This window comes from Taudactylus pleione, unplaced genomic scaffold (assembly GCF_031769625.1).
Source record: "Taudactylus pleione unplaced genomic scaffold, aTauple2 ptg000201l, whole genome shotgun sequence".
In the NCBI taxonomy this organism is placed as follows: domain Eukaryota; kingdom Metazoa; phylum Chordata; class Amphibia; order Anura; family Myobatrachidae; genus Taudactylus; species Taudactylus pleione.
In genome coordinates, this window is record NW_028284603.1 from 12247116 (window position 1) to 12275012 (window position 27897).

The following is a 27897-nucleotide window of genomic DNA, read 5'->3' on the forward strand; positions in this document are numbered from 1 at the left end:
AAAATAAACACATAAATTAAAAAAATTGTCTAAAAATATATAGACATAATATAGTACATTGACACTGGTAATGGACCAATTAATCAACAGTTGATAGAATAATATACATGCATGAATTATAGTAAATAATAATGATAAATGAATCTGATTATTGGTAATCAATCTAATAAGACATGTGCTTAATAGTCACAGTTCATCCCAGCCGGGAAATAAAAAATAGTGTGAATAAAAAGGTATACCTCTTGCGTAACTTTGGCGATGATGAGTACTCAGAGATGTGATACCAATTCAGAACAAATGTTAGTAATTCAATGGAAAGCTGTGTCTCATATAGGGATGACCGTGATGATGGTGAACAGCTTAGCACATAAGCATCAGATGTATGCTGTCTGCCAAGGTGAAAAAAAGTCACGGCAATGGTCCTGTGTGGAACAGCAAGCCTGCTGGTATAAAGGGTCTCCCGCGACGTGTGTGCCGATGTCCAGCACTGTGGAGCGGTCTCCCACAGCATGTGCACCGGCCGTGCAGGTGCTCTGTGTGGAACGGCAGTCGGGCAGCTGTTCTGAGCGGCAGGAATACACGTGGTGTCTGGAATGTCCTGCCGCGTCTGCCGGTCTCCTACACCTATGCAAAAACGTGGTTCTAGGTGGCAAAGGAGACCGTGATGTGCGGGTTGCAAGGAAAGTGGATCTGGCAATCAGACCGGTCCGATGATGAGAGTCCTGTCCTAACGCGTTTCTCGGCTCCAAATACTGGCCGTTTCCTCAGAGGCAATGTGTCTCACCATGCCAGACTTGTCAGATATAGTGTTACTAATTCATTAATTAATTAATTAGATCAATAGTAACAGGTGTTTAACTTAAATGCTGTGATTATCAATTAGTCAGCATTTATTGTTATTTAAACCCTTAAATCATTACATAATGTTCTATTTAGTACATATTGCTTTTACTTACAATAATTAAAAATACATAGACAAATGAAGATAAATAAATAAATAATTCTATATAATATATAATCTGTCTTAAATGTATCATATTAATCAATCTAATGTTAGAATAATATTCTCACTTTAAATTCAAAAAGGTGTCCAATTCGTATGAACATTAAAATATATATATAAAATATATGTCTTTAAACATAAAGATACACATAGATATGTTTTTTGAACACATAAAAAATAAGTCATGAACTAATGAATACACATATAAATTATTAATTTTTTTTTTTTTTTAATCACATCAATTATAGTCGTTATAATAACATCAATTATATCCATTATATAATTCTACTTTCATCTTTTATGAATTTGTTTGGGTCTAACATAATTGGAAATTCACTATATTATTAATTCACCATAGTAAGTTATAGTAATTGATCATTCAATCACTTGAGCTTTATATAGATGTTTAGTAATTATTATTCATTTTTAATTTTTAATATTTATAAGCTACTTTATTTGCAGGTCCCATTCAAGTTTTGAATGGGTCACATATACAGTCAGGTCCATAAATATTGGGACATTGACAGAATTTTCAGATTTTGGCCTCTATTCACCACCACAATGGTTTTGAAATGAAACAAACAAGATGTGCTTTAACTGCAGACTTTCAGATTTAATTTGAGGGTAATTACATCCAAATCGGGTGAACGGTGTAGGAATTACAACGCTTTCTATATGTGCCTCCCACTTTTTAAGGGCCAAAAGTAATGGGACTATCAACTCGAAAGCTATTTCATGGACTATCAGTGAAGCAAGCCATCATTAGGCTGAAAAATCAAAATAAACCCATCAGAGAGATAGCAAAAACATTAGGTGTGGCTAAATCAACTGTTTGGAACATTCTTAAAAAGAAAGAACGCACCAGAGAGCTCAGCAACACCAAAAGACCCGGAAGACCACGGAAAACAACTGTGGTGGATGACAGAAGAATTATTTCCCTGGTGAAGAAAAACTCCTTCACAACAGTTGGCCAAATCAAGAAAACTCTCCAGGAGGTGTGTCAAAGTCAATAATCAAGAGAAAACTTCACAAGAGTGAATATAGAGGGTTCACCACAAGATGCAAAACATTGGTGAGCCACAAAAACAGGAAGACCAGATTAGAGTTTGCCAAACAACATCTAAAAAAGCCATTACAGTTCTGGAACAACATCCTATGGACAGATGAGACAAAGATCAACTTGTACCAGAGTGATGGGAAGAGAAGAGTATGGAGAAGGAAAGGAACTGCTCATGATCCAAAACATACCACCTCATCAGTGAAGCATGGTGGTGGTAGTGTCATGGCATGGGCATGTATGGCTGCCAATGGAACTGGTTCCCTTGTATTTATTGATGATGTGACTGCTGACAAAAGCAGCAGAATGAATTCTGAAGTGTTTCGGGCAATATTATATACTCATATTCAGTCAAATGCTTCAGAACTCATTGGACGGCGCTTCACAGTGCAGATGGACAATGACCCGAAGCATACTGCAAAAGCAACCAAAGAGTTTTTTAAGGCTAAAAAGTGGAATGTAATGCAATGGCCAAGTCAATCCCCTGACCTGAATCCAATTGAGCATGCATTCACTTGATGAAGACAAAACTGAAGGGAAAATGCCCCAAGAACAAGCAGGAACTGAAGATATTTGCAGTAGAGGCCTGGCAGAGCATCACCAGGGATGAAACCCAGCGTCTGGTGATGTCTATGCATTCCAGACTTCAGGCTGTAATTGCCTGCAAAGGATTTGCTACAAAGTATTAAAAAGTGAAAGTTAGATTTAGGATTGTTTAGTTTGTCCCATTACTTTTGGCCCCTTAAAAAGTGGGAGGCACATATAGAAACTGTTGTAATTCCTTCCTACACCGTTCACCTGATTTGGATGTAATTACCCTCAAATTAAATCTGAAAGTCTGCAGTTAAATCACATCTTGTTTGTTTCATTTCAAAGCCATTGTGGTGGTGAATAGAGGCCAAAATATGAAAATTCTGTCAATGTCCCAATATTTATGGACCTGACTGTATATGAACGTGAATTTATTCATAATTTTTTTCATATTACTATTGGGTCCATTCATTTCATTTATATTTATTTTTATTAATTTAAAATTTTTATAAATTTTTCAATTTTTTTAGTATCTTTCTGCTTGACTGGTGTATATATATATATATATATATATATATATATATTTTTTTTTATATGAATTGATTCTATATGGGTTAGTATTATTTAATTAATTTATATGTGTATTCATTAATTCATTACTTATTTTTTATGTGTTCAAAAAACATATATCTATGTGTATCTTTATGTTTAAAGACATATATTTTATATATATATTTTAATGTTCATACGAATTGGACACTTTTTTGAATTTAAATGAGAATATTATTCTAACATTAGATTGATTAATATGATACATTTAAGACAGATTATATATTATATAGAATTATTTATTTATTTTTCTTCATTTGTCTATGTATTTTTAATTATTGTAAGTAAAAGCAATATGTACTAAATAGAACATTATGTAATGATTTAAGGGTTTAAATAACAATAAATGCTGACTAATTGATAATCACAGCATTTAAGTTAAACACCTGTTACTATTGAACTAATTAATTAATGAATTAGTAACACTATATCTGACAAGTCTGGCATGGTGAGACACATTGCCTCTGAGGAAACGGCCAGTATTTGGAGCCGAGAAACGCGTTAGGACAGGACTCTCATCATCGGACCGGTCTGATTGCCAGATCCACTTTCCTTGCAACCCGCACATCACGGTCTCCTTTGCCACCTAGAACCACGTTTTTGCATAGGTGTAGGAGACCGGCAGACGCGGCAGGACATTCCAGACACCACGTGTATTCCTGCCGCTCAGAACAGCTGCCCGACTGCTGCTACACACAGAGCACCTGCACGGCCGGTGCACGTGCTGTGGGAGACCGCTCCACAGTGCTGGGCATCAGCACACATGGCACACACGTCGCGGGAGACCCTTTATACCAGGCGGCTTGCTGTCCCACACAGGACCATTGCCGTGACTTTTTTTCACCTTGGCAGACAGCATACATCTGATGCTTATGGGCTAAGCTGTTCACCATCATCACGGTCATCCCTATATGAGACACAGCTTTCCATTGAATTACTAACATTTGTTCTGAATTGGTATCACATCTCTGAGTACTCATCATCGCCAAAGTTACGCAAGAGGTATACCTTTTTATTTATACTATTTTTTATTTCCCGGCCGGGATGAACTGTGACTATTAAGCACATGTCTTATTAGATTGATTACCAATAATCAGATTCATTTATCATAATTATTTACTATAATTCATGCATGTATATTATTCTATCAACTGTTGATTAATTGGTCCATTACCAGTGTCAATGTACTATATTATGTCTATATATTTTTAGACAATTTTTTTAATTTATGTGTTTATTTTAATCTATCAAGATATTAAATCATCTCATTTTCAACCTATTCAGGTTCATTATTGCTATACAAAGTAGCGCTCCCTGTTCCTTTGTTTTCTCTTCAATTCACCACCGGCCAAACTCAAGTAAGTTTTTACTAATTAAGATAGGATTCAGGAATTTACCAAGATGAAAGTTTCAAAATTCTCACAAGAACGGACAAAACTCGTGTCCAAATTCGTTAAATCAATTCACCTGCCTGTGAGCTGTGAGTTCAGCAGAAACATACTCAGATCAGTGTGATCCATGTATGTTTCTGCCTGTAAATAGTCAAAAAAGAGTGAAATGCAGAAAAAAAATTAAGTAGGGTCCCCCCGAAAAGTATAATCAGCCCGGCTGCTCAGCCAGTCCTGGTTCCTAAAAATATGGGGGAAAAAACGAGTAAGGTTAGTCCGTATTTTAAGAACCAGCACTGGGCTGGTTAACTATTAACTATTTTTTTTACAGCAGGGGTACAGGTGCCGGCCACCTGCTGGCACTTGTAGTTCCACAATTGCCAAAGGGCAGGTATGCTGGCACCTGTACTTCCAATGTAACAAACAATTGTTTATCACAATTTTCAACACTATTACCTCCGTACCTCCAGCCCAGGGGTGCGTGGAAGAGCCCCGGGCTTCAAACTAAGCCTGGGGTGCTAAGCAGGGGGGGACACTTCTTGGGGGGGTCCCCACCTCCCCTGAGATCCCAGGCTTGGGCTGACCAGCTTGGGGTGATAATGCTTTGGCCGGGGTGACCAGGTGATAGGATCCCCTGGTTGTGGCATTACAGCCTGGCTGGATTTGAGTCCGGTGCTGATTTAGAAATAAGGGGACCTCTACGCAATTTTCCCCCCCTATTTTTAAAACCAGTACATGCTCAGCAACCCAGTGCTGGTTCCTAAAATACAGAGGTAACACTACTCGTTTTTTTCCCCGTATTTTTAGGAACCAGGACTGGCTGAGCAGCCCGGGGCTTGTTATGCATTTGGGGGGGGGGACCGTGCGTCATTTTTATTTTAAATATTAACCATTTTTTACAGGTACAACACACAAACAGCCTTCACATATCTCACTGATATGTGCAGGCTGCTTGTTCGGGAGAGTTTGGCAGAGCGAAAACACTGCAATCTCGAATGAGTAATCTCTATCTACACTTGCTACTCGGGGGAGATATCTCGATCTGCTTCACCATCGGCCAACTCGGTCATAGCTAAACTCACTTCTTAGTAAATTTGTGAGTTTCGGCAATGCAAATCGAGTTGAAAAAAAAAAACTTGATCAGACTCGATTCTTTACACCTTAGAGCTTAATTCTGTGTTGGGAGTAAAGTAAAAAAGAGCAATTGTGCACCTGTAAAAACGATGTTTCAATGAACAGAGTGCAAATATATTTGTTTTGGCGGTTTTTTTGCATTCAGGGTAAATATTTGCTGATTATGTATGTAGCCCACAAATACCGAGCAGCTTTATTTTAACTAGAGATGAGCGGGTGCAGTTCTCAGGGAACCGAGCCCACCCGAACTTCGGGGATCCGAGACACTGTTCGAATCTCCCCGCCCTCCTCGGATCCATATTCGAGGCAAAACCTCGAGATCCCGCTGTCAAATCTCGAGGTTTTGCCTCGAGCGGCCATTTTTGAAAGTCCCATTGAAGTCTATGGGCTTGCCGCTGATTGGCTGAGAGAGCTTAGCTGTGGGTGACCAACCACAGCTATTGTGAGCAGCCAGGATGATGGTCGCGATGGTCAAGACCATCTCGACCATCAGGGCTTGCGACGAGACCCTTGTGGTAGGGTCTCATGGCCGCAAGCCCCAGAGAGCTTTCGGCTCTAATAGAGCCGGAAGCTCTCCCATTGACATCACTGGTGATGTCAGTGGGGCCGCCCACAAACGGCAGGCGTTCGCTTGGGAACCCCTCCATTTGTGAAGCCACCTCCCCGCCATGCCTACAAAACGGGAGAGCTGTCGATCAACATCGACAGCCGCCCCTTTTGTAGTGAGCCACGGAGCGAGAGAATTTCTTTCTCGCTCCGGGGCTTGCGCACACGCAGTGTGGCCGCTGCGCGTGCGCAGAGCCCACCATTGACCCGCTTGCGAGCGCTCAAACTCTTGCGAGCGGGTCTGAATCAGGCCCTGTATCCGGCCTGCACTGTATCCAACCCACACTGTATCCCGCACTATATCAGACCCCCACTGTACCCCACACTGCATCCGACCTGCACTGTATCCAACTGCACTGTATGCAACCCGCACTGTGGGCCCGATTCAGTTCCGCTCACTAGATGCGTTCACACGTATCTTTCTGTTGCCAAAGTATGCAAATCCTGCGATTGCACGGCAAGGCATTAGCATGCCCACTATGTCTTGGCGTGCGATCGCGGGGTGTATTAAGATGCCCACCAGCTTGTCTTAAGACGCCCAGTTTCCCTTAGTAATACACATCATCTCCAGGAAGTGTATACCACAATCAGTAACATCGAGTAACATCGGACCCATACGCAGCACTTGCGGCTGACCATACCCTACTGCAAGCACTGCGAGTGCTTCAGTGTGTAATTCAGCCATGTGACGTGTATGCTGATGCTGCGTCTTAATTTTGCATGCCTCTGAAATGGCATTAAGATGCACAGACACGCCTGCGTTCCACCACCACATCCCCGTTTCCATCGACCAACCCCTGTCACCACCCACAAACAGCTCGTCCTGTCACTCATTCTAGTGAGGTGTCAATGTACAAGGGGCTATCACTTCGCGATCGCGTGAACTTGTTTGCGCACTGCATCTTATACGCATGCGCAGATTACGAACATCGGCAGACTACGTGAGAACTCAGCCTAGCGAGCGGATCTGAATCGGGCCCCATATTCGACCCGCACTGTTCTGACCTGCAGGTAGGGAATGCTGTTTCTATGGTTGGGGAGATTTTGGGGAACTGCTCAACTGAAGGGCTGATTGAACGGGACTTTACATGGGCACAGAGTGCCAGTCATCAGTGGCCCAGCACTCCCAGGAGGGAAATACAGATTGGGCACTGAGAACAGGCATGTGCTGAGGGCATGTGCACTTGTGTAGGTGACATTCATGTCTACTGTTGCTATTTACACATGATTTAGGGTTTTTCTGTTTACTGCTTGTTAACTACGACTACTTGTTTTGAGCAAGGATATTCCATGCACGATTTTTGGAAATTTCTGTGTTGTATTGTTTTTTATTGAACGTACTTGCGTTAGTTTGATTGGTAATTGCTAATACATTACTAATTTGCAAAACACTTGTAGAAAGAAATAACTGCCGTGCGTTTGTGCCGCTGTTCTGTTGGTTGCTTACTTTAGCCAGCCAGCCTTTGGACTTTGTTGGTGAACAACATTGTGAGTTGTGAGGTGGTCAAAATTGACTGGAAATTAATGTTATTGAGGGCAATAATATTGTAGGAACAAGAAAAGGACCAAATTATGTGATTATAGCTGTTTTTATACATTTTTGGAGTAAATACAGATCCAAAACCAAAACACGCAAGGGTGGTTTTGCAAAACCAAATCCAGATCCAAATCATTGAAGGAGATACAGATCCAAAACCAAATACAAAACACGGGGGTCGGCGCACATCCCTAATTTTTACACTGCAATTTAGATGGGTTTGGACAGACGATTCCCGAATCTAAATCTGTCTGCACGATTTTAATCTGTCCCACCTGCAGTGCATCATGGTTTTACCCAGGTGCACAGTTACTTGCTCTGTTTTGCTTTACTCCCAACTCACAATTAAGCCCTTACTGTGCACATCGATAATCTATTGTCGCATAATGATAAATAGACCCCATATCATACTTACAGACTTTGTAAAACTCCAGCCTGGGAGCAAACTGGAGACGAGATGCTGCTGGCCAGTTCGGAATGGGGGGGGGAGGGGTAGGGCTGTAGAGGTACTTAAGCCAGTCCATTTCCTGGAAAAGTCTGAGATTTGAGGGTCTGCGAAAAGGAGGGGGAGCTAAACGGCGCGATTTGCGTCATTTGGCCCTGGCCCTTCTATGAACCTGCGAATTCCCCATTAAATCACCCCATCCTGCCCGCCTCACTAGGAAGTGGGCAGGATGCAGGAGATCTGCCTACTCTTCTGGGAGCCTCCAGCGACTTCCGGGAGTGTAGGCAAGTATGCCCCATATGCAGACATGCAGGTTTTAGTTGATCAGTGAATGGTATACTGAGCATGGATATCTTCATACATACATAACTTTGAAGTTAATTGTTGAGGGGGATTGCTGTAATATGGAGGCACAGTATAACTGAGTACTGTAAGGTGAAGGAGTGTGGGTATTGCTATAATATAGGAGAATTGCTGTAATGTGAGGTGTATTGCTGTAATATGGGGCACAGTATAACAGTACTGTAAGGTGAAGGAGTGTGGGTATTGCTATAATATAGGAGAATTGCTGTAATGTGAGGGGTATTGCTGTAATATGGGGGCACAGAATAACAGTACTGTAAGGTGGAGTGTGGGTATTGCTATAATGTGGGAGAATTGCTGTAATGTGAGGTGTATTGCTGTAATATGGGGGCATAGTATAAGAGTATTATAAGGTGAAGGAGTGTGGGTTTTGCTAGAAGATAGGAAAATTGCTGTAATGTGAGATGTATTGCTGTAATATGGAGGCACAGTATAACTGAGTACTGTAAGGTGGAGTGTGGGTATTGCTATAATATAGGAGAATTGCTGTAATGTGAGGTGTATTGCTGTAATATGGAGGCACAGTATAACTGAGTACTGTAAGGTGAAGGAGTGTGGGTATTGCTATAATATAGGAGAATTGCTGTAATGTGAAGTGTATTGCTGTAATATAGGGGCACAGTATAACAGTACTGTAAGGTGAAGGAGTGTGGGTATTGCTATAATATAGGAGAATTGCTGTAATGTGAGGGGTATTGCTGTAATATGGGGGCACAGTATAACTGAGTACTGTAAGGTGAAGGAGTGTGGGTATTGCTATAATATAGGAGAATTGCTGTAATGTGAAGTGTATTGCTGTAATAGAGGGGCACAGTATAACAGTACTGTAAGGTGAAGGAGTGTGGGTATTGCTATAATATAGGAGAATTGCTGTAATGTGAGGGGTATTGCTGTAATATGGGGGCATAGTATAAGAGTACTGTAAGGTGAAGGAGTGTGGGTATTAATATAATATAGGAGAATTGCTGTAATGTGAAGTGTATTGCTGTAATATAGGGGCACAGTATAACAGTACTGTAAGGTGGAGTGTGGGTATTGCTATAATATAGGAGAATTGCTGTAATGTGAGGGGTATTGCTGTAATATGGGGGCATAGTATAAGAGTACTATAAGGTGAAGGAGTGTGGGTATTGCTATAATATAGGAGAATTGCTGTAATGTGAGGGGTATTGTTGTAATATGGGGGCACAGTATAACAGTACTGTAAGGTGAAGGAGTGTGGGTATTGCTATAATATAGGAGAATTGCTGTAATGTGAGGGGTATTGCTGTAATACGGGGGCACAGTATAACTGAGTACTGTAAGGTGAAGGAGTGTGGGTATTGCTATAATATAGGAGAATTGCTGTAATGTGAAGTGTATTGCTGTAATATAGGGGCACAGTATAACAGTACTGTAAGGTGAAGGAGTGTGGGTATTGCTATAATATAGGAGAATTGCTGTAATGTGAGGGGTATTGCTGTAATATGGGGGCACAGTATAACTGAGTACTGTAAGGTGAAGGAGTGTGGGTATTGCTATAATATAGGAGAATTGCTGTAATGTGAGGGGTATTGCTGTAATATGGGGGCACAGTATAACTGAGTACTGTAAGGTGGAGTGTGGGTATTGCTATAATATAGGAGAATTGCTGTAATGTGAGGGGTATTGCTGTAATATGGGGGCACAGTATAACTGAGTACTGTAAGGTGAAGGAGTGTGGGTATTGCTATAATATAGGAGAATTGCTGTAATGTGAGGTGCATTGCTGTAATATGGAGGCACAGCATAACTGAGTACTGTAAGGTGAAGGAGTGTGGGTATTGCTATAATATAGGAGAATTGCTGTAATGTGAGGTGTATTGCTGTAATATGGGGGCATAGTATAACAGAGTACTGTAAGGTGAAGGAGTGTGGGTATTGCTACAAGGTGCATACAATCATAACCAACATAGCGCCTGATTCAGCTTGGATCACAGTTGCGAATTTGAACACAATCGGCCAATTGCGTTCTCAGCATGTGTATGCATCTCAGTGCACGTGCGCTAGTCAGCCACTGTGATTGGGACTGTGATCGCAGTGACTACGCAGACCCATCGCAGAGTGATTGACGGGAATTGCCGTTTGTGGGTGGTGACGGGGGGGGGTCAGCGAAATGCAGGCACGCCAGTGTGTTTTACCGCCGTTGCATGGGCGTGCATATATTAGCCACTGTGATGCCCTAAACAGCCTGAGGCCTCATAGCGTGCGATGAGGTTAGCAATTGCTGAGTAAGGTCTGACCTTGTGCAAGTGTGCGCGAGGCTGCGATGGTACTCAATTGTACCAATGTTTTTCGCAGTCTTGCTAAACATTACGGATGTGTATAAGGTAAAGTGGGCGTCCCTATGTTGTGCTGCTGTGGCATAGCGATCGCAATTAATTAGCATACTGTCGCAGTTGAGCTGCCTGCGTATTCGCTATTGCAGTCGCAGTTGCGATCGGTAGTGAATCAGGCCCATAGTGTTTAGATTAGGAGTGATTCAAATAAGAGGGAGCAATTTCCCTAAGTATCTATACAAAATATATTCACACAGTAAAACCACTAGGAGTATATGGACTAAATGAGAAATGTATTTAAATTAAATATAAACACATATCAGCACTGACATGGTGACATATTCAATTGGGCGCTAGAATAGCAAAAATCCTGAATGTGCTGGGTTTTTCCTGCAGGTGCAGGATTTTTGCTATTTAATTAGGTGCAGGGTTTATCAGGTTTTGAGCGCCGGAGGTTTTTTCCTCGCACCTCCAGAGCAAGTCTGATTTTTCCTAAAATCGTAAATTTTAGGAAAAATCAGGGGGGCTTGCTCGTGGACCTCGGCGGTGTTACCCCCCCCTGAGGACTAATTAAGCAATTGGAAGTTTCCAATTAACTTAATTAGTCCTTAATACTCACCTTCCCAAGCGGTGTCTCCTGCATCCAGCTTAGGGACTCGGTCTCCTGCAGCAGCGCTATGTCAGTGTTTGTGTGTATGAGTGAGTGTGTGCATGAGTGTGTGTGTGCCCCCCTCCCCCTCCCTGTAAAGGGTGCTGGGAGAACGACAACTCCCAGCAGACCTTGCTCTTCCCAACAGTCCCCAAGTAGGGATGGATTCACCATACTGAGTTGAGTAACGTGGCAGTGTCTCGGGACACGGCTCTTTAGAGCTGTAGCAAGCTGGGTGCCGGCGACTCTGAGTGAGTCGCTGATAGCTCCGCCCCCTCCGCAGCATATCACTGCAGATCATGCTTCTGCACTGACTCTCCTGAGTCAGTGCACAGCACACCCCCGAGCCCTGGCAGTAGCAGCGCGACTCCGAGTGAGTTGCTGACAGCTCCGCCCCCTACACTGCTAATCCGACCTGATCATACTTCTGCACTGACTCAGTGCAGAAGTATAATCAGGTCGGATCAGCAGTGTAGAGGGCAGAGCTGCCACTGACTCAGGCTCCCACTGACAGAGAGGCTAGAGAGGTGGGTGTCTCACTCTCGACACACCAATCGTTGAGTGACTCGAATCATTCGAACATGAATGATAAAAGTAATTGTGTTGAGACACTCACTCAGTAGCCATCTCTAGTGACAAGACGGATGGGAGGACACCGGAAGATGAGGGACCACCGGACACGTTTTCACACGCCGCAGGGTTTTCGGCTCTGAAAACCACATGACCATTTTTTTTTTACCTCGCACCCAATCGAATATGCCCCTTAAGCTGCATACACACGTAAAGATTTTCTGTCCAACCATCCAACTAGTTGATTGGTTGGAATGAAAATCTGGTAATGTATGGGAGTAACTGATGATCAGCAATTTGCTCCTAAATGCCAGAAAGCAGATGAAATGGTCGTCAGACAAGTTTGTTAAATGTTTGATCTAAACAATTTGTTCAAATAACAGTTTTTGTCCATTTTCTGCGTTTGGGAGCAAATTGCTGATTGTCATTTGCTTTCATCCCTTAGCAGATTTTCATTCCAACCAATCAACTAGTTGGATGGTTGTACAGAAAATCTTTATGTGTGTACCCAGCTTTAGACATACATTACTCAGTTGTAAAGCACAACAGAATATTCGGGTTGTTTTATGAATGAATATATTATTTAGATCTCTGCACACACCCACTGTTGCAGTACAATCCTGTTAATGTCTTTGTACTTGAACAAGAGTGACAGCAACAGGATCCGGCGCTGGTTGGCTGTAGTGTACAGTTGTACACACGACACGTCGCAATGCGCATGCTCCAGCAGGGAATCCAGCCGAAGGGACACCCCGCACGCGGGCTGCTCGTCCAATCAGATCTACTTCCGCTCTAACTGGACACCAATCGGCTGTCAGCGTCGGAGAAGATGGCGGCGCCGTAGCGGTGGTAGAACGCTGTGGTATCGTTGTCTTCCCCCGGCCTATCTTCCTCCTAACGGTCCGTACTGCGCCAAGGGTGCTCCGTGTACATGATGAGCCGCAGGAGGCCGCCTGCACATCACTGCCGGCCGGTATCTGAGGAGGAGGAGACCGTGGAACGGAAAGTCTCTAAGGAGGGTGCCTTGGGCTCTGGCAGGGAAACCCCAAGCCGGACCAGGGGTGTTAGGAAGCTGCGCCGGAGCGAGAGGTGCGGGGCTGCCCGCTTACTAAGCCCGCCCTCATCATCTGTACCCTCCCGGGGCGAGTCAGAGGAGGGTAAATGTGACTATGACCTGCTGTGAGATCCCTCTACACCCAGTCTCACCCCCAACCTGGGAATGACACAACTAAAGTGAACCTAAAAATGAATGTGTCTGTGTGTAAATAAATACACACTCATTGCAGTTACAGTGGACCTAAAGTGTGTGTATATATAAAAAGAGCTGGATATGGTTGGGTACAGGCAATGGACACTATTGGGGGCGATTCCATTGTATGTGTTGTGCCACGGCTGCGCACATATTTGCCAGTAATGGTAGTGGCGATTTGAACAAGTTTTTGTGCGAGGGAATCCTTGTGATGCTGCTGGTCACATCACACAAAATTAAAATCCTCCTACGTCTGCAGTGAGTATGTCGACCCCACAATGCCGACCCTGGAATTCTGATACAGGTTTAAGGTTGCACAGTATTTTACCCGAGCGGTAATGTTCTAAAACCGGCGTGGAAAAATGCTGAGAGTAGCAGTAAACCTGTGTCAGGGTTTCGGCACCAGCAGTGTGAGGTCGACATACTTACTGCAGATATATGAAGTGTTGACCTCACGACTGCATCTCTCTATACACTTACACATTGCAGTGTCAGGTGCCTCTGACAAGCTGCTTTGAAGCTTGATCGTAATAGGACTGTGGCACCTACCTGCAGAATGAAAACTACACGACTATTGTTAATTTGTCCATCAGAGCTGTCAATTATTATTTGGAATAGGTGAACTAAAAATTAACCTTTTCATATATGTACCCAGATTTAAAAAAATATATATTTTTGGATAATTAGAACTTGAACCAAAATACCCAATACTCTGGCAAGCGGTGCCTGGCAAAATCTGGCGCTTAGTAAATTTACCCCATTGGAAGAGCTGTCCACTTCCAGCACGCTAACACTGCACTTGATATTAGAGTAATAAAACTTTGTTTGTTTTAATCATACATAAGCAAGACTTTCCCTCCCAACTAACTGAGTCAGCATTTCAGTGTTTGTTGCATTTTTAATCCATATGAACAAGCATCGGATGACAACCCAATAAGCAGTTCCCTTCTGTATTTTAGCAAAGTGCTGTCTCAATGTCTATTGTTGGAGCAGAGCTTAATGTAGTAAGAAAAAAATAAGTATATCAAGTTATAATCTTTTAGCCAGCTTAGATGTCGAGTCGTCCTTACATGGGGTATTCACATAATTTAGCATTATGCCTAAAATATGCTTAATTAAACAGAAATTAAATACCCATCTCTTTTCCCAATAAATCTTTTATTGTTTCTCACACCATCCCAATGCAGCATTGCCTCTATAGTGCATTTAATTTTATCATTCTCATTATGCCAATTGCACCAAATCATTACAAAAATATGTATCAAGTTTAGAAAGAAACACTGAATGTTGCTTTATGATTTCTCCTACAGAATTGTGTCCAGATAATAAGACTCCAAAGAGATTAACTAAATGTAAGCCATGGATGTCGGCCATTAATTCTCCATACAATGATGCAGAACAACAGCAAGAAATATTTTGGGATCCCCATTCACCAGCGCCTTTTAAATTGGGTAATAATAATTATTATATTTCATATTGTATGAAGTTGGGCGGCTTTTACCTTAAATGGATATAGGTATTAGTGGGAATGGCAGGTAGTATTACATTTAGGTTACTTATTGTCTACTAGTGTTGGCAAGAGGTGCTACATCAAATTTTAGGGATAATTATTTACACCTCACTGAGGCTTGGTGTATATCTTAGGTAGTATGTGAATAAAAATGATCTTTTTTAGATTACATGTAATTAAAATCTGCTACTACCTGCCATGTCCACTAGTTCTAGATAAGGGGTGGGGGAACCTTTTTTCTGCCGAAGGCCATTTTGATATATATAAAATTATTCACAGGCCTGGTGCAGGCCACGCCCCCTCCGCTTGATGTCACATGGGGACTGAGCCACAATTGCCGGTTATTACAGCAATGCACGGAGCATCCTGTGGCTACTCCGGGGAGCTGAAGGATAGCCCTGTGACCGAAGGACGCTCCAGGTGACACTGCTGCATAGATTCTAGCTGCAGTGTGCCATTCTAGGCACCCTGCTAGCCAAATGAGGCTAGCAGAAAAAGACTCAGAGGGCCAGACCAAATGATTCCGAGGGCCTTATACAACCCCGGGCAGGAGGTTCCCCATCCCAGCTCTAGATTATTAGGGGTATATTTACTAAAGTGAGCGTTTATAGAAGTGGAGATGTTGCCCATAGCAACCAATCAGATTCTACTAAACATTTAGCACCTTCTAGAACATAATAGCTAGAATCAGATTGTTTGCTATGGGCAACATCTCCACTTCTAAAATCTCTCACTTTAGTAAATATACCCCTTAGTGTTTGAGGGAAAATCCTACCAGTATCTTGGGGAGATGTGACATTGATTCCATTGTCTGATATACTGGCAGTGACATAAGGTAGTTGGTAGGCAGTTCATTGGTTCCTGGCCACTTAGCTGAACCCCCAGACTGTCACTGACCACTTGGGTTCAGTGATGATGACGTGTGGTTATTGTCTTTTACACATACAGTCAGGTGCATAAATATTGGGACATTGACAGCATTTTCATATTTTGGCCTCTATTCACCACCACAATGGCTTTGAAATGAAACAAACAAGATGTGCTTTAACTGCAGACTTTCAGATTTAATTTGAGGGTAATTACATCCAAATCAGGTGAACGGTGTAGAAATTACAACGGTTTCTATATGTGCCTCCCACTTTTTAAGGGGCCAAAAGTAATGGGACTATCAACTCAAAAGCTATTTCATGGACAGGTGTGGGCTATTCCCTCGTTACTTGATTATCAATTAAGCAGGTAAAAGGTCTGGAGTTGATTCTAGGTGTGACATTTGCATTTGGAATCAGTTGCTGTCGACTCTCAATATGAGATCCAAAGAGCTGTCACTAACAGTGAAGCAAGCCATAATTTGGCTGAAAAATCAAAACAAACCCATCAGAGAGATAGCAGAAACATTAGGTGTGGCCAAATCAACTGTTTGGAACATTCTTAAAAAGAAAGAACGCATTGGAGAGCTCAGCAACACCAAAAGACCCGGAAAACCACGGAAAACAACTGTGGTGAATGACAGAAGAATTATTTCCCTGGTGAAGAAAAACCCCTTCACCACAGTTGGCCAAATCAAGAACACTCTCCAGGAGGTAGGTGTATATTTCTCAAAGTCAACAATCAAGAGAAGACTTCACAAGAGTGAATATAGAGGGTTCACCACAAGATGTAAAGCATTGGTGAGCCTCAAAAACAGGAAGACCAGATTAGAGTTTGCCAAACATCTAGAAAAGCCATTACAGTTTTGGAACAACATTCTATGGACAGATGAGACAAAGATCAACTTGTACCAGAGTGATGGGAGGAGAAGAGTATGGAGAAGGAAAGGAACTGCTCATGATCCAAAACATACCACCTCATCAGTGAAGCATGGTGGTGGTAGTGTCATGGCGTGGGCATGTATGGCTGCCAATGGAACTGGTTCCCTTGTGTTTATTGATGATGTGACTGCTGACAAAAGCAGCAGAATGAATTCTGAAGTGTTTCGGGCAATATTATATGCTCATATTCAGTAGATGCTTCAGAACTCATTGGACGGCGCTTCACAGTGCAGATGGACAATGACCCGAAACATACTGCAAAAGCAACCAAAGAGTTTAAGGCTAAAAAGTGGAATGTTATGCAATGGTCAAGTCAATCCCCTGACCTGAATCCGATTGAGCAGGCATTTCACTTGATGAAGACAAAACTGAAGGGAAAATGCCCCAAGAACAAGCAGGAACTGAAGACATTTGCAGTAGAGGCCTGGCAGAGCATCACCAGCGATGAAACCGTCTGGTGATGTCTATGCGTTCCAGACTTCAGGCTGTAATTGCCTGCAAAGGATTTGCAACAAAGTATTAAAAAGTAAAAGTTAGATTTAGGATTGTTTAGTTTGTCCAATTACTTTTGGCCCCTAAAAAATGGGAGGCACATATAGAAACCGTTGTAATTCCTACACCGTTCACCTGATTTGGATGTAATTACCCTCAAATTAAATCTGAAAGTCTGCAGTTAAATCACATCTTGTTTGTTTCATTTCAAAGCCATTGTGGTGGTGAATAGAGGCCAAAATATGAAAATTCTGTCAATGTCCCAATATTTATGCACCTGACTGTATATGTGAATAAACTATTAACAGAGATTCAAGGTTAAGGAGAGAATTCTTGAGTACTTGTGAGCATAACTTAATTTAAAAATGTGTATTGTGGTGAAGTGTATACCCACGTAGTTGGATCTGTTAAAAATGTTTGCATTATGCTTTTTTTGTTTTTCCTCTTTAGATAATGGAAAGAAAAAACAGACTGCGAGCAAATGCTCAGTTGACATTTCAGATATTGTTAATAGAATCGCTCCAAAGGTAACTTACTAGATGCAATAGTTCATCTTTAATAATTGACCCAAGTAAATGGATTTATTTTGTTTTTATCAGTGAGCTTAATGGAAAATAATAAGGGGTACTGTGCTTAATTGTTTAAGGGTGATGTAATGTGTAGAGTTGGGGCATTCAACATGCTTCCCTCCAGGTGAAGTGGAAATACACATCCCAGAATACCCTGCCAGGTTTAGCATGCCCTAATGGATGTGTAGTTCCACAGCAGCTGGAGGGCCGGTTGAATACCCCTGGTGCTCTTGGGTTTGGGTTAGATGGTAATCAGAAAGGTGGCAGAAAAGTGATGGGAGGTGGCTACAAATGCACACAAAAATGGTCTGTTCAGCGGGCGTATTTGGGAGCGTCACGGGCTTGTCAATGCAAGTGGCCAATTGTGGGTTAAATAGACACCCATATGGCATCATTTTAGTGAGGATAAATATGTATCATGGTTTATATCAAGGAGCAACTCTTTGTACATCCTGGCTAGGAGGGATTTTCAGGGAAACGGTAGAGCACGCTCTAACGTAGGGATACTCCAGGCAGGACAGCCATGCCAGTGGTATTTGTAGAATGACTGAGAATGTGTAATGAATAGACACAGCCTTTGTGTAAGGGATATCTCCTTTTTGAAATAATTAGACCCTAAGAAGGCTATTCAATTAGAGGCGAAAAGTCGGAAAATTTTTGCCTATCCGACTTTTCGCCTGTTTCAGAGGCGAAATCATTCCATGCGCGTCCCCGCTTTTCGCCTAACTCTATTGCTAAAACAGGTGAAAACGGAAATAGGCGAATGCGGAACTGGCGAAAAGTGCTGAAAGAATTGGGGAAATCAGTATGTACCCCAGAAAAAGATGCACTGACATAGGAAATCACTATAGATGTGTATAGCCATAATAAAACTATTTGGGGTACTCAAGTTGCGTAAATTGCTTGCTATTAGCGTCTTTGTAAAAGTGGTGAAGAATAGCATTAAGCAGTATTTTTTGGTGAAAATAAGTAGTCCTGTCAAATTTGGGGTACTTGAAAATGGGTGCTAGCATATTTTTATGTCTCTAAAGTGAACTTTTTAAAAACGTGAAAAATCCACCTGCTGCATGTACCTGCAATTCCAAAAACACTGACCCATCCATGCAGCCCCCCAAGAAGCCTATTTCGCTAGTTTTTATGCTTGTCCCCCCCCCCCGTTTTTAAATTTTCACCCCAAAAATGACATGTCTCTTTTGGGATGTTCTTAGGTTTTTTTTTTTCTTTTTTTTTTTTTGCAGATATGTCTTTTGGGGGGCTGTCCTAAGTTGTTTTCCCACGTTTACACCCCAAGATATTTTGCACTTCTTTTCACCTGCTATTGATTGGAGAACCTTTTTTGGCAAATTCAATGCATCGAGTTTCCGCTTAGGCGAAATTGTCCTGGAATTGAATTAGGCAAAAAATTTTTAGGCAAAATTTTCACAAAAAAAAAAACAGGCGAAAAAAGGCTCTAATTGAATATCGCCTTACAGGGTGTATTTACTAAAGTGAGAGTTTTTAGAGTGGAGATGTTGCCCATAGCAACCAATCAGATTCTACTTAACATTTAACTAACACCTTCTAGAAGATAATAGCTAGAATCTGGTTAGTATGTGCAACATCTCCACTTCAAAAAACTCTCACTTTAGTAATTATACCCCTAGGGGTACTTTTTGAGGAATAAACTCCTTAGCTAGGTGATTTTATGTACTTCTTATAATATAAGCTCCGCCCCCCGGATCTCACAAGGAGCTGCTGCTGGAAAAGGCCCAGTAAGTCATCTCTGAGAAAACCCGATCAAAATCTGCTCAGTAGTTCACGAGTTTATCACAAACATATATACAAGTGAACAGTTTTATATATTATTATAATACACACAAGAGGTAATTTATCTTTTATGGATTAACTGTGGTTTACCTTGAAAACAGTTAGCCCTCATTGTGTGGCTGCCTGCTGGGCAGTTTTGTAAGAAATGAGCCAACACTAGGGGATATATTTACTAAAGTGCGGATTTTTAGACGTAGAGTTGTTGCCCATAGTAACCAATCAGATGCTACTAATTTATCTAGCACCATCTACAATATAGTAGCTAGAATCTGGTTGCTATGGGTAACAACTTCTAAAAACCCACGCTTTAGTAAATACAGTATACCTCTATTAGTGGAGGGGTTGTGTACTACCTAAATACTCTCAGTATTACTTAATACAGGAAGGCTGAAGTTCCAGCTGTATTAGGCAGATATATTTTTAACCATGATTTGCAAATCATATTGCAGTACTAAGGTCAGTTTTAGGATATATAGGCAAATACAATATATAAATAAAATCTATACAGAATGCATTATCTGTTTTCTTTTAAATGTTTGTCATGTAGAGGTAGACTTTGCTTGGAGTACAAAATACCCATTGCTACGCACCATGTTTTCCCCAAGTCAATATCAATATCTTATTTTGTAAAGACTAAATTGGGTTTTGTAGCTATAAATGTAAATGATTCAACATGAAATATAAAAGTGTTTTGTGCAGAATAATGAAGTGTTCTGGCAAATAGTCTGAAATACAGAGAAAGAAGTGGCTGCAGCTGGTTATATTACATCTACCTATTCTAGGACGAGAAGCCGGTAAACTCTGACGCAGCTTACCTCGGCGTGTGGATTGGAGATGATGCTATCCCATGTACACCAGTAGTTACCCGTACCAGAACGAAAAAGAATAGGTAAATTGAATTTAGTTCAGTGATTTTTGGTGTTGGTTTAATTTTTTTTTTAATTGATCAAATACAACACTTTGTTTTCTTTCTTTTTTTTTTTCTACAAGAAAATGTGTTTAGCACTGTATACATCTTCCTGTTAATCAGCTGTTCAGACAGTTGTTTTATGTTTCTGCGCCGTGAAGTATGCATTCACCCGTTAACTAATGTAACTTTATACAGATAAACCATTGAAGTAGCACTTATTCATTACCTAGTGTTTCCGTCAGAAAGCGGGCAGGGCACTGGGGTTGACAGCCGGGAGCTTCTGCGTGCTCCCGAAAAGGGGGTGTGGCCGTTTGGGGAGGGGTGTATCCTTGTGACTAGGGATGTGCAGGCTCGGATTTACTCGGTTCTTATCGCCACTTTACCGCAAATTCGGATTTATTATATTGGCTATCCAAAACACATGATAGGCGATAGCCAACAAAATGCCGTTTAAAGATCCGAGTAAAACCGAACCCGCTCACCCCTACTTGTGACACGCCCAATTCGTCACACTTAGGGGCGTGTCCAACACTTACGGATATGCTGGGCTTCCCCCAAGCTCTCCCCTCACTGTGAATAGATGTTTATTCACCGGGCAGTGATCTGTCACCACAACTATTCCCCACCCTTGGGCCACAGTGTCCTGAACGTGGGGAAAGCTCCGGGCAGGCTGTTTTAGCGGAGCGCCGCTAAAAGAGCAGGGCGCATTTTGCCCTTTTAAAATTGGGCAGCGCGTGGCGATCCAATAAAACAGCCTAGCGGGAACACTAGTTCCTTTAGGTCGGTGATGTGCAAAAGGCGGCTCTCTGCACCTTCTCTTGCGTCCCCTAGCCACTCAGTGTTTTATTATCAAATTTGTATCTTATTAAACTTGTTTATAATGAAGAAGGGACGGAGGCCGCCCATGCGGCTGAAGGGTATCAGTATGCCTGACACTGTTATAGATCATGGAGCTTTGTCAACGCACAGCAAAATGCTTCTGTTTCGGCACAGAAGGGATGTCTTTTAATTGCTGGCTACCTAGGATTGTTAGAACTCTTCTTGTCAACTAAATTATATTTGTTTTGTTTTTTATTTATACTGTAGGTCAGGCATCCTACGTACGGAAGAAGAACTTATGAAGTTGGCAAAGCAATTAGACAGGAACTTGATTGAGCATAAAGATCAGAATGTCGAAGCGTTGATCGATTCGGCAGATACAATGGTTATTATGGGAACTGTTAAGAACAGTGAAGACCATTCATTGCTGGAAGACATCCCTGAAGAAGATGACCTATTTGACTTGAAATCTGTTAGTCAGAGTTCAAATGTAGATGTTCTGCCTCAGATTAGCAGTCAGAAGTCCGTGGATCAGGAGGCTGAAGCAGCACTTAATGACCTATTTGATTCTTCTACTCAGAAATGCAGCGGACGGTTAAGCCAAGGTTTATCAGATGTTAGCACCAGGAGCTTGCAGGAAGTTCAAGTAGATGCAAAAAACTGTATTGAGAAAGATATTTTGCAAAGTAAAGACCAACAATCATATCAAAAGGATACAAATTCAAATCATTGTGGATTAATTACAACGTTAAATGCAGACACATCTCCAGGTGTAATTAAATGTTCTATGCAAAATATGGTTAAACCGAAGGTGACTGTGCAGCCTTCTGACATGGGTCAGTCTATATCAAGCAGTCAAGATGACTTTGAGGATGACTGGGGTACTGATATTCTTGATGATGATTCTTTTATTATGCAGATTACTCAAAATCCTGATTTGATTGCTACTCCTAAAAACAGCATGCCTTCCGATAGATCAGGCAATGCAAATGTAGATCTTGCTAGAGGGAAAGCTAGTGTTAAGTCATTAACCACTTCTACCACTAATAAGTTGAATAGTTTTCAGTTTGTGCCACGGAAATTGAACGAGTGTGATGGAAGAACCACAATCTTAGTTAGCCCAGAATTGGCAAGTGTCAATAAAACTGAAAGTAATGCAAGAGACAGGAACATTACGAGGGCCTTTTCTAGTACAGAACCTCAGTTGACATTGAAATCGCAGATAAACTCAGAACTGCTTATGACAAAAAGTAGTAACCATAACCTATTACATTATAGAAAGCCTTCCAATGTTTGTGAGCTTTCTAAAACCTCTAATGTGGCAAATAACTTTTCATTCAAATCATCAACTTTTCAAGAAGGAAAGGACCAACCAGTTAAAAAGTGTGTCCAGGCTTTACCGCAAACACATGCTGCATCTATACCCAAGGACTCTGTCCAGGTGGACGAATGGGATGATCCTAAGTTTTCCGATGAAGTTCTGGACATGTTTTGTGAGTCTGATAGTCTTTGGGAAGAGAAAGAAGATGACGACGATCTATTGTACCAAGTTTGTGATGACGTCGAAAGGTTAACGCAGGTTCTGGTCACTAATGAAGGTAATTGTAAAAAGGAAAGTGCTTTGTTGCCAGGCTCCAGTTGCAAAACGATTACAAAAACAGGATCAAATATTAGCATTGCAAGTCAGGAATATAAAAATGGAAGCCATGTTACTAAATTCAATGGCCACCCAGAACATTGTAATAAAACAAATAATAAAGGGATCTCCCCTGCCACAGTCAGTGGAAATTGCTCAAACTCTTATCGAAATAACTCTCTCCTGAGGACAAACCAAGCGTCTTTAATGTTCCAGAGGTCTAACTCTGTTTCTTCTGGAGTGGAGTGTATGAAGCCAATGCTCAATGAGTCTCACTCACAGAATCTAGTAAAGCCACAGACTGTTCAATCCAAACCAGCAAATTCATGTGCACCCTCAAAGTATTCTTTTACAAGAATCAAACCTTCCCAGGCCACATCTATTCACACACAATATCCTGCTAAAGCAAATGAGGGCAGCTTTTACCTGCAGGATGTCAGTGAGAGTAAGAATAACAAAAGCAGCTTTATGCAATCAAGCTTACACCATAATCAGCAACCCTCATTAAAAAGGCACATTTCAGAGTCTACCTTACACTCTTCAAAAGGTAAGTGTGGAAAGAGTCTAAGCTGTCCTGCTACATTAAATGGAATATGTGTTGAAAGTCAATGCGCTACATGTTCTATCCAGAATTGGTCTTAAACTATTAAATAGCTTTTTCAGAATACTCACTTCATGAGGGCGACTGAATTCTCAGAGTAGTCCTCATTGCTCACATTGATTAGAATTACGGTAGAGCTACATCGCAGGTTTTCCTGTGCAATCTCTATGGGCTGCAAAGGATATTCTTTGATGTTCGAGGCTGCAAGTTGCTGGGAAAATGGCACAAATGGCACCAACTTGCATCAATTGCTTTTAATTTAATTGCTGTCCATGTGTCATACATAGTCCAAATTCAAAAGTCCAAGACATCAGCTGTGTGCATTTCATTGGTGTTTTTTTCCGCTAGCCGTATGTGTTTTTGTTTTGGTTCACTTTTTAATGCAGATTCCGTTAAGCGCCGGTAGGTGCCAGAACCTACATACATTAACTCACAGTACCCTATTTTCTGCTAGCATCCTATGGGACTGTGCACAGAAAGTGCACAGCTGGCAGCTTGCACTCAATTCAATCTGGAGTTTTACTTTCTGAGATGTCACGTTCTATTGGTTTGGTTAAGTGTTTGTATGTTGGGTTTTTATGCTACTTTAAATGATTGATTTTGCAGTTACCACAGTAAGAGCAAAGTTTTAGCATTGAGTGTACCGAATCAAAATTGCAGGCTAACCACTAAAATGTCCAGAACTTTGTGGCAATAATACTGTATCCATATATTATATTTAAATAGGTTACCTGCAAAACAGACATGAATCAACCAAATGCTGAGCCATTGTAGCTTGTTTGCAAAGTTCTTCTATGCTTCACGACACATTACTTGCAGCATGCTTTAGTGTTGCTGTTACTTTATAAATAATGTCTATTATGGCCAAAATAGAGTTGGGACGTTTTATGGATTGCAATCTTTATTGGAAATATTTGTATTGATCTTTGTTGTAGACACGAACTACATGTTGGAGGTTGGACACTTTTGTTTAGCGCTATAAGGGTATACATGAACATCATTATTATTATTATTGTCCATGTACTTATCTACATATTTGTCTAGCATTTTCATTACAGTAAGAGAACCTGCCACAAAGACGCAAAGTATTTTGAGCTAGACATGTACAATATGTAGGGAAAAGGCTATTTTTGTGCCTCATAGCATTTATTAATAATAATAATGTGGTGCCTGTCTCCAGAAGGGTTCAAAACGCTTACGATTACCAGGAGAACAATCGTATTACAAAGGAGGCAGTAATCTTGGTGGTACCACAATGGGTACAGTGGATGAATAGAAGATATAAATTGAATCTTCAGTTCCATGGATTGTTCATTCTACCCACAAGTATCAGGCGTGGCAGCCATCTTGGGTGCACTACATAGGTTACCTTGTATGGGATAAGCAATATGCGTAGATATGATTACCCTTTGGGGAGACAAAGTATGAAATACAGTATATCAACAACAAGATATACACAGTCATCAGTTCCACATGTTGTTCATCCTACCTAAAAAAGTACCAAATAAGACAGCCATATGGCGCGCACTACAGAGGTTACAATGAGCCAGATAAGCGAAACGTGCCAATATGATGCATCGTGTCTACATTTACACACATTGGGGAAAATACACAGTGTAACATACAAAATACAAGTCACCCATAGCATAATTTGATCCACAGATTGTTGACCTTACCCCCAAAAGTACCAGGTAAAGCAGCCATCTTGGGTCCACTACATATGTTACAGTGGGCAGGATAAGCAATGTGTAGAGATAGGAAGAATCGTAGGGAAATACAAGAGAAAAAGTGGACAAACGTAAGACATAAGGTCGAGGATGTGGAGATCTTTTGTAACTTGAGGACGTTAGCCATCTTGTGTGCAATGCTTAGCTAAAACATTAGGTTCATGTTGCATCTTGCTGTGTCGTGTGCCACCAGTCTTAATATAGCTGACTATGGCGGGGGTAGAGGGTGCTGCTAGAAATACAGGAGCGTTCCGCTGGGGCAGCACTGAAATCATGTGATGGTTAATTCTACTACTGGTCTTTAAAAGCTTTACACAATATCTACTCTTTACTAGTGTACATTCTAGCACACTGCACCTGTCACAACCTGTGCAGTTCCTCTTTCCTGCCTGGGGTGGCGGTCTGCTCTGGTGCGTCTAACCGATGATGCAATAAACTGCTGAGATACAGACTAGAGCAGTGGTCTTCAACCTTTTACACAGTGTGGGCCACATTAAAAAATTCAACGAAGCTCGAGGGCCACTAAGCTATACGCCACACAGTAGCACAATCTTGATGCACCCAATTCACATTACACCACATAGTCCTGTCACACAGCAGTGTCCCTTTTACACAATGCCCACAGTAGTAGTGCCCCTTGCACATAATGCCCACAGCAGTAGTGCCCCTAATGCAATGCCCACTGTAGTGGTGCCCCCAGTAGTGGTAGTGCCCCATATGCCGTGCCCCCAGTAGTGCAGTTCCACTTATGCAGTGCCCACAGTGGTGTAATACCTCTTATGTAGTGCCCCTTATTCAGTGCCCCCAGTAGTGCTGCCCCTTATGTAGAGCCCACAGTGGTAGTGCCCCCAGGAGCGGTGCCCCAGTATTAGTGCCGTCAGTAGTAATGCCCCTAATAGAAATGCCCCTTAGTTGTAATGCCCCCTAGAAGTAGCACCCCCAATATTAATATCCCTGGTAGCAGTGACGTCTCTCCTATGGTGCACTGCGGGAGCTGGAGCTCAGGAGTGAGCTCCAGCCTTCGGCTGACGGTGCAGGTAGGGAGCCGGGTGCCCACTGGTAACAAAATCTCAACGGGAGCCCGGCAAATGGAGCCTGTTGGCTGGCCGTGGGGAACAGCTCCCCCTGGTCAGCGGCCCACCTGACAGAGCTCCTCGGACCACTTGTGGCCTGTGGCCTGTGACCCCTGGACTAGAGTGTGCTAGAAGCACCAGAGCAGAGAGCGACACCCCAGGCAGAAAAGAGGAACTGCACGAGTTGTGACAGCTGCAGGGTGCTAAAATGAACACCATTTATCCTTATATACCCTCTTCATTTTCTTTAATAAAATTAAGTTACAGTATAAATAAAAGCTTGTTTAACATCTATACTGTACATAAATAAAGCAGCATACGGAATGTTACTGTCCTTGCAGTAACATTGTATTTATTTGTTTTGTGGTTGTTTTGTTAAAAGTATATTTTTATGTGGGGTATGACAGGTCATATTTAAGCAGTATATTTTACTATTCTTTTTTTTTATTCCAGTGTTTGTCTCAGACGACAAAAATAAGAAATGTTCAATGGAAGAGATTGAGCGAAAAAAACAGGAAGCTTTGGCTAGGAGAAAAATGACTGTACGAACATGTTCCAATAACAGTGCACCAACGTAATCTGCTGATGCCACTGTTACGTCATCAAATGAGAAATTTTCTTTAGATTATTCATTTAGTTTCTCTGTGAGAATTTGAGTTTATAATTGCCTGCAGGCACTATATTTTTTATAATTTATTACAAATTGTTTACAATGTTAAACTATATTTTTCATATTTTTTGTAGAACTGAAATATCCTGTTATGTTCAGGAGTAAAATATGTTGTTGTATTTATCATGTCATAAAACTGTCCTTGAGTCACAACAAAGAAAATTCCTCCTAATTTCATTGCTCTTCTAGATGTGTTGATATGTTCTTTGTTGAAATACATTCCTTTTTTTTTTCTTTTGCTCACTTTTACATATGTTAAATAAATAGGATTCTCTCTTATTTGTGTGATCACTTTCCTGATGTAATTATGTCTTGTATGTTGTAATATATATACAGTGATCGCGAAAAGCGAAAAAAAAGTGTCCCAGGGACCCCTCACTTTATAAAATTGGAATCCTGCTCCACTCTTTTTGGGTCCCATCACATATTATGGGGGGTAAGGGCAAGCAGCAGTTGGGATAGAGCTGGGGGTAAAGGCAGGTTGAAGTTGGGTTAGAGCTGGAGCCAGAGGGCAATAAGGGCAGGCAGAACTGGGGATAGGGAGGGGTAAGCGCAGACAGCAGTTTGCGACAGTGATGGGGCCAAGGAAGAGGTTAGAGGCAGGCAGTACGAAGGGTAGGGAGGGGGTTAGGGTAGATAGCTGGGGTAGTATTGGGGGCAAGGAGGAGGTTAGAGACAGGCAGTGCTGGGGTAAGGTGGGCGGTGCACACAGTTAACAGTTGGGGTAAATGGGAAATACACACAGTTACACAGTCAGGGTTAGGGGGTCTGCACACAGTTACACAGGGAGTTTGTACACAGGGTTAGGAGGGGGGGTGGCCACAGCTCCACAGTCAGG

General features: G+C 41.8%; 1 protein-coding gene across 1 annotated transcript; it reads left to right on the forward strand.

Moving 5' to 3' along the window:
- Positions 1-12958: 12958 nt before the first annotated feature.
- On the forward strand, positions 12959-27573 carry ETAA1 (ETAA1 activator of ATR kinase). Its single transcript, XM_088477254.1, has 6 exons — positions 12959-13346; positions 14749-14889; positions 17699-17775; positions 20406-20512; positions 21620-23535; positions 26843-27573. The coding sequence occupies exons 1-6, from the start codon at positions 13121-13123 to the stop codon at positions 26965-26967; spliced, it is 2592 nt and encodes an 863-aa protein (XP_088333380.1). The 5' UTR covers positions 12959-13120; the 3' UTR covers positions 26968-27573.
- The last annotated feature ends 324 nt before the right edge of the window (positions 27574-27897 follow it).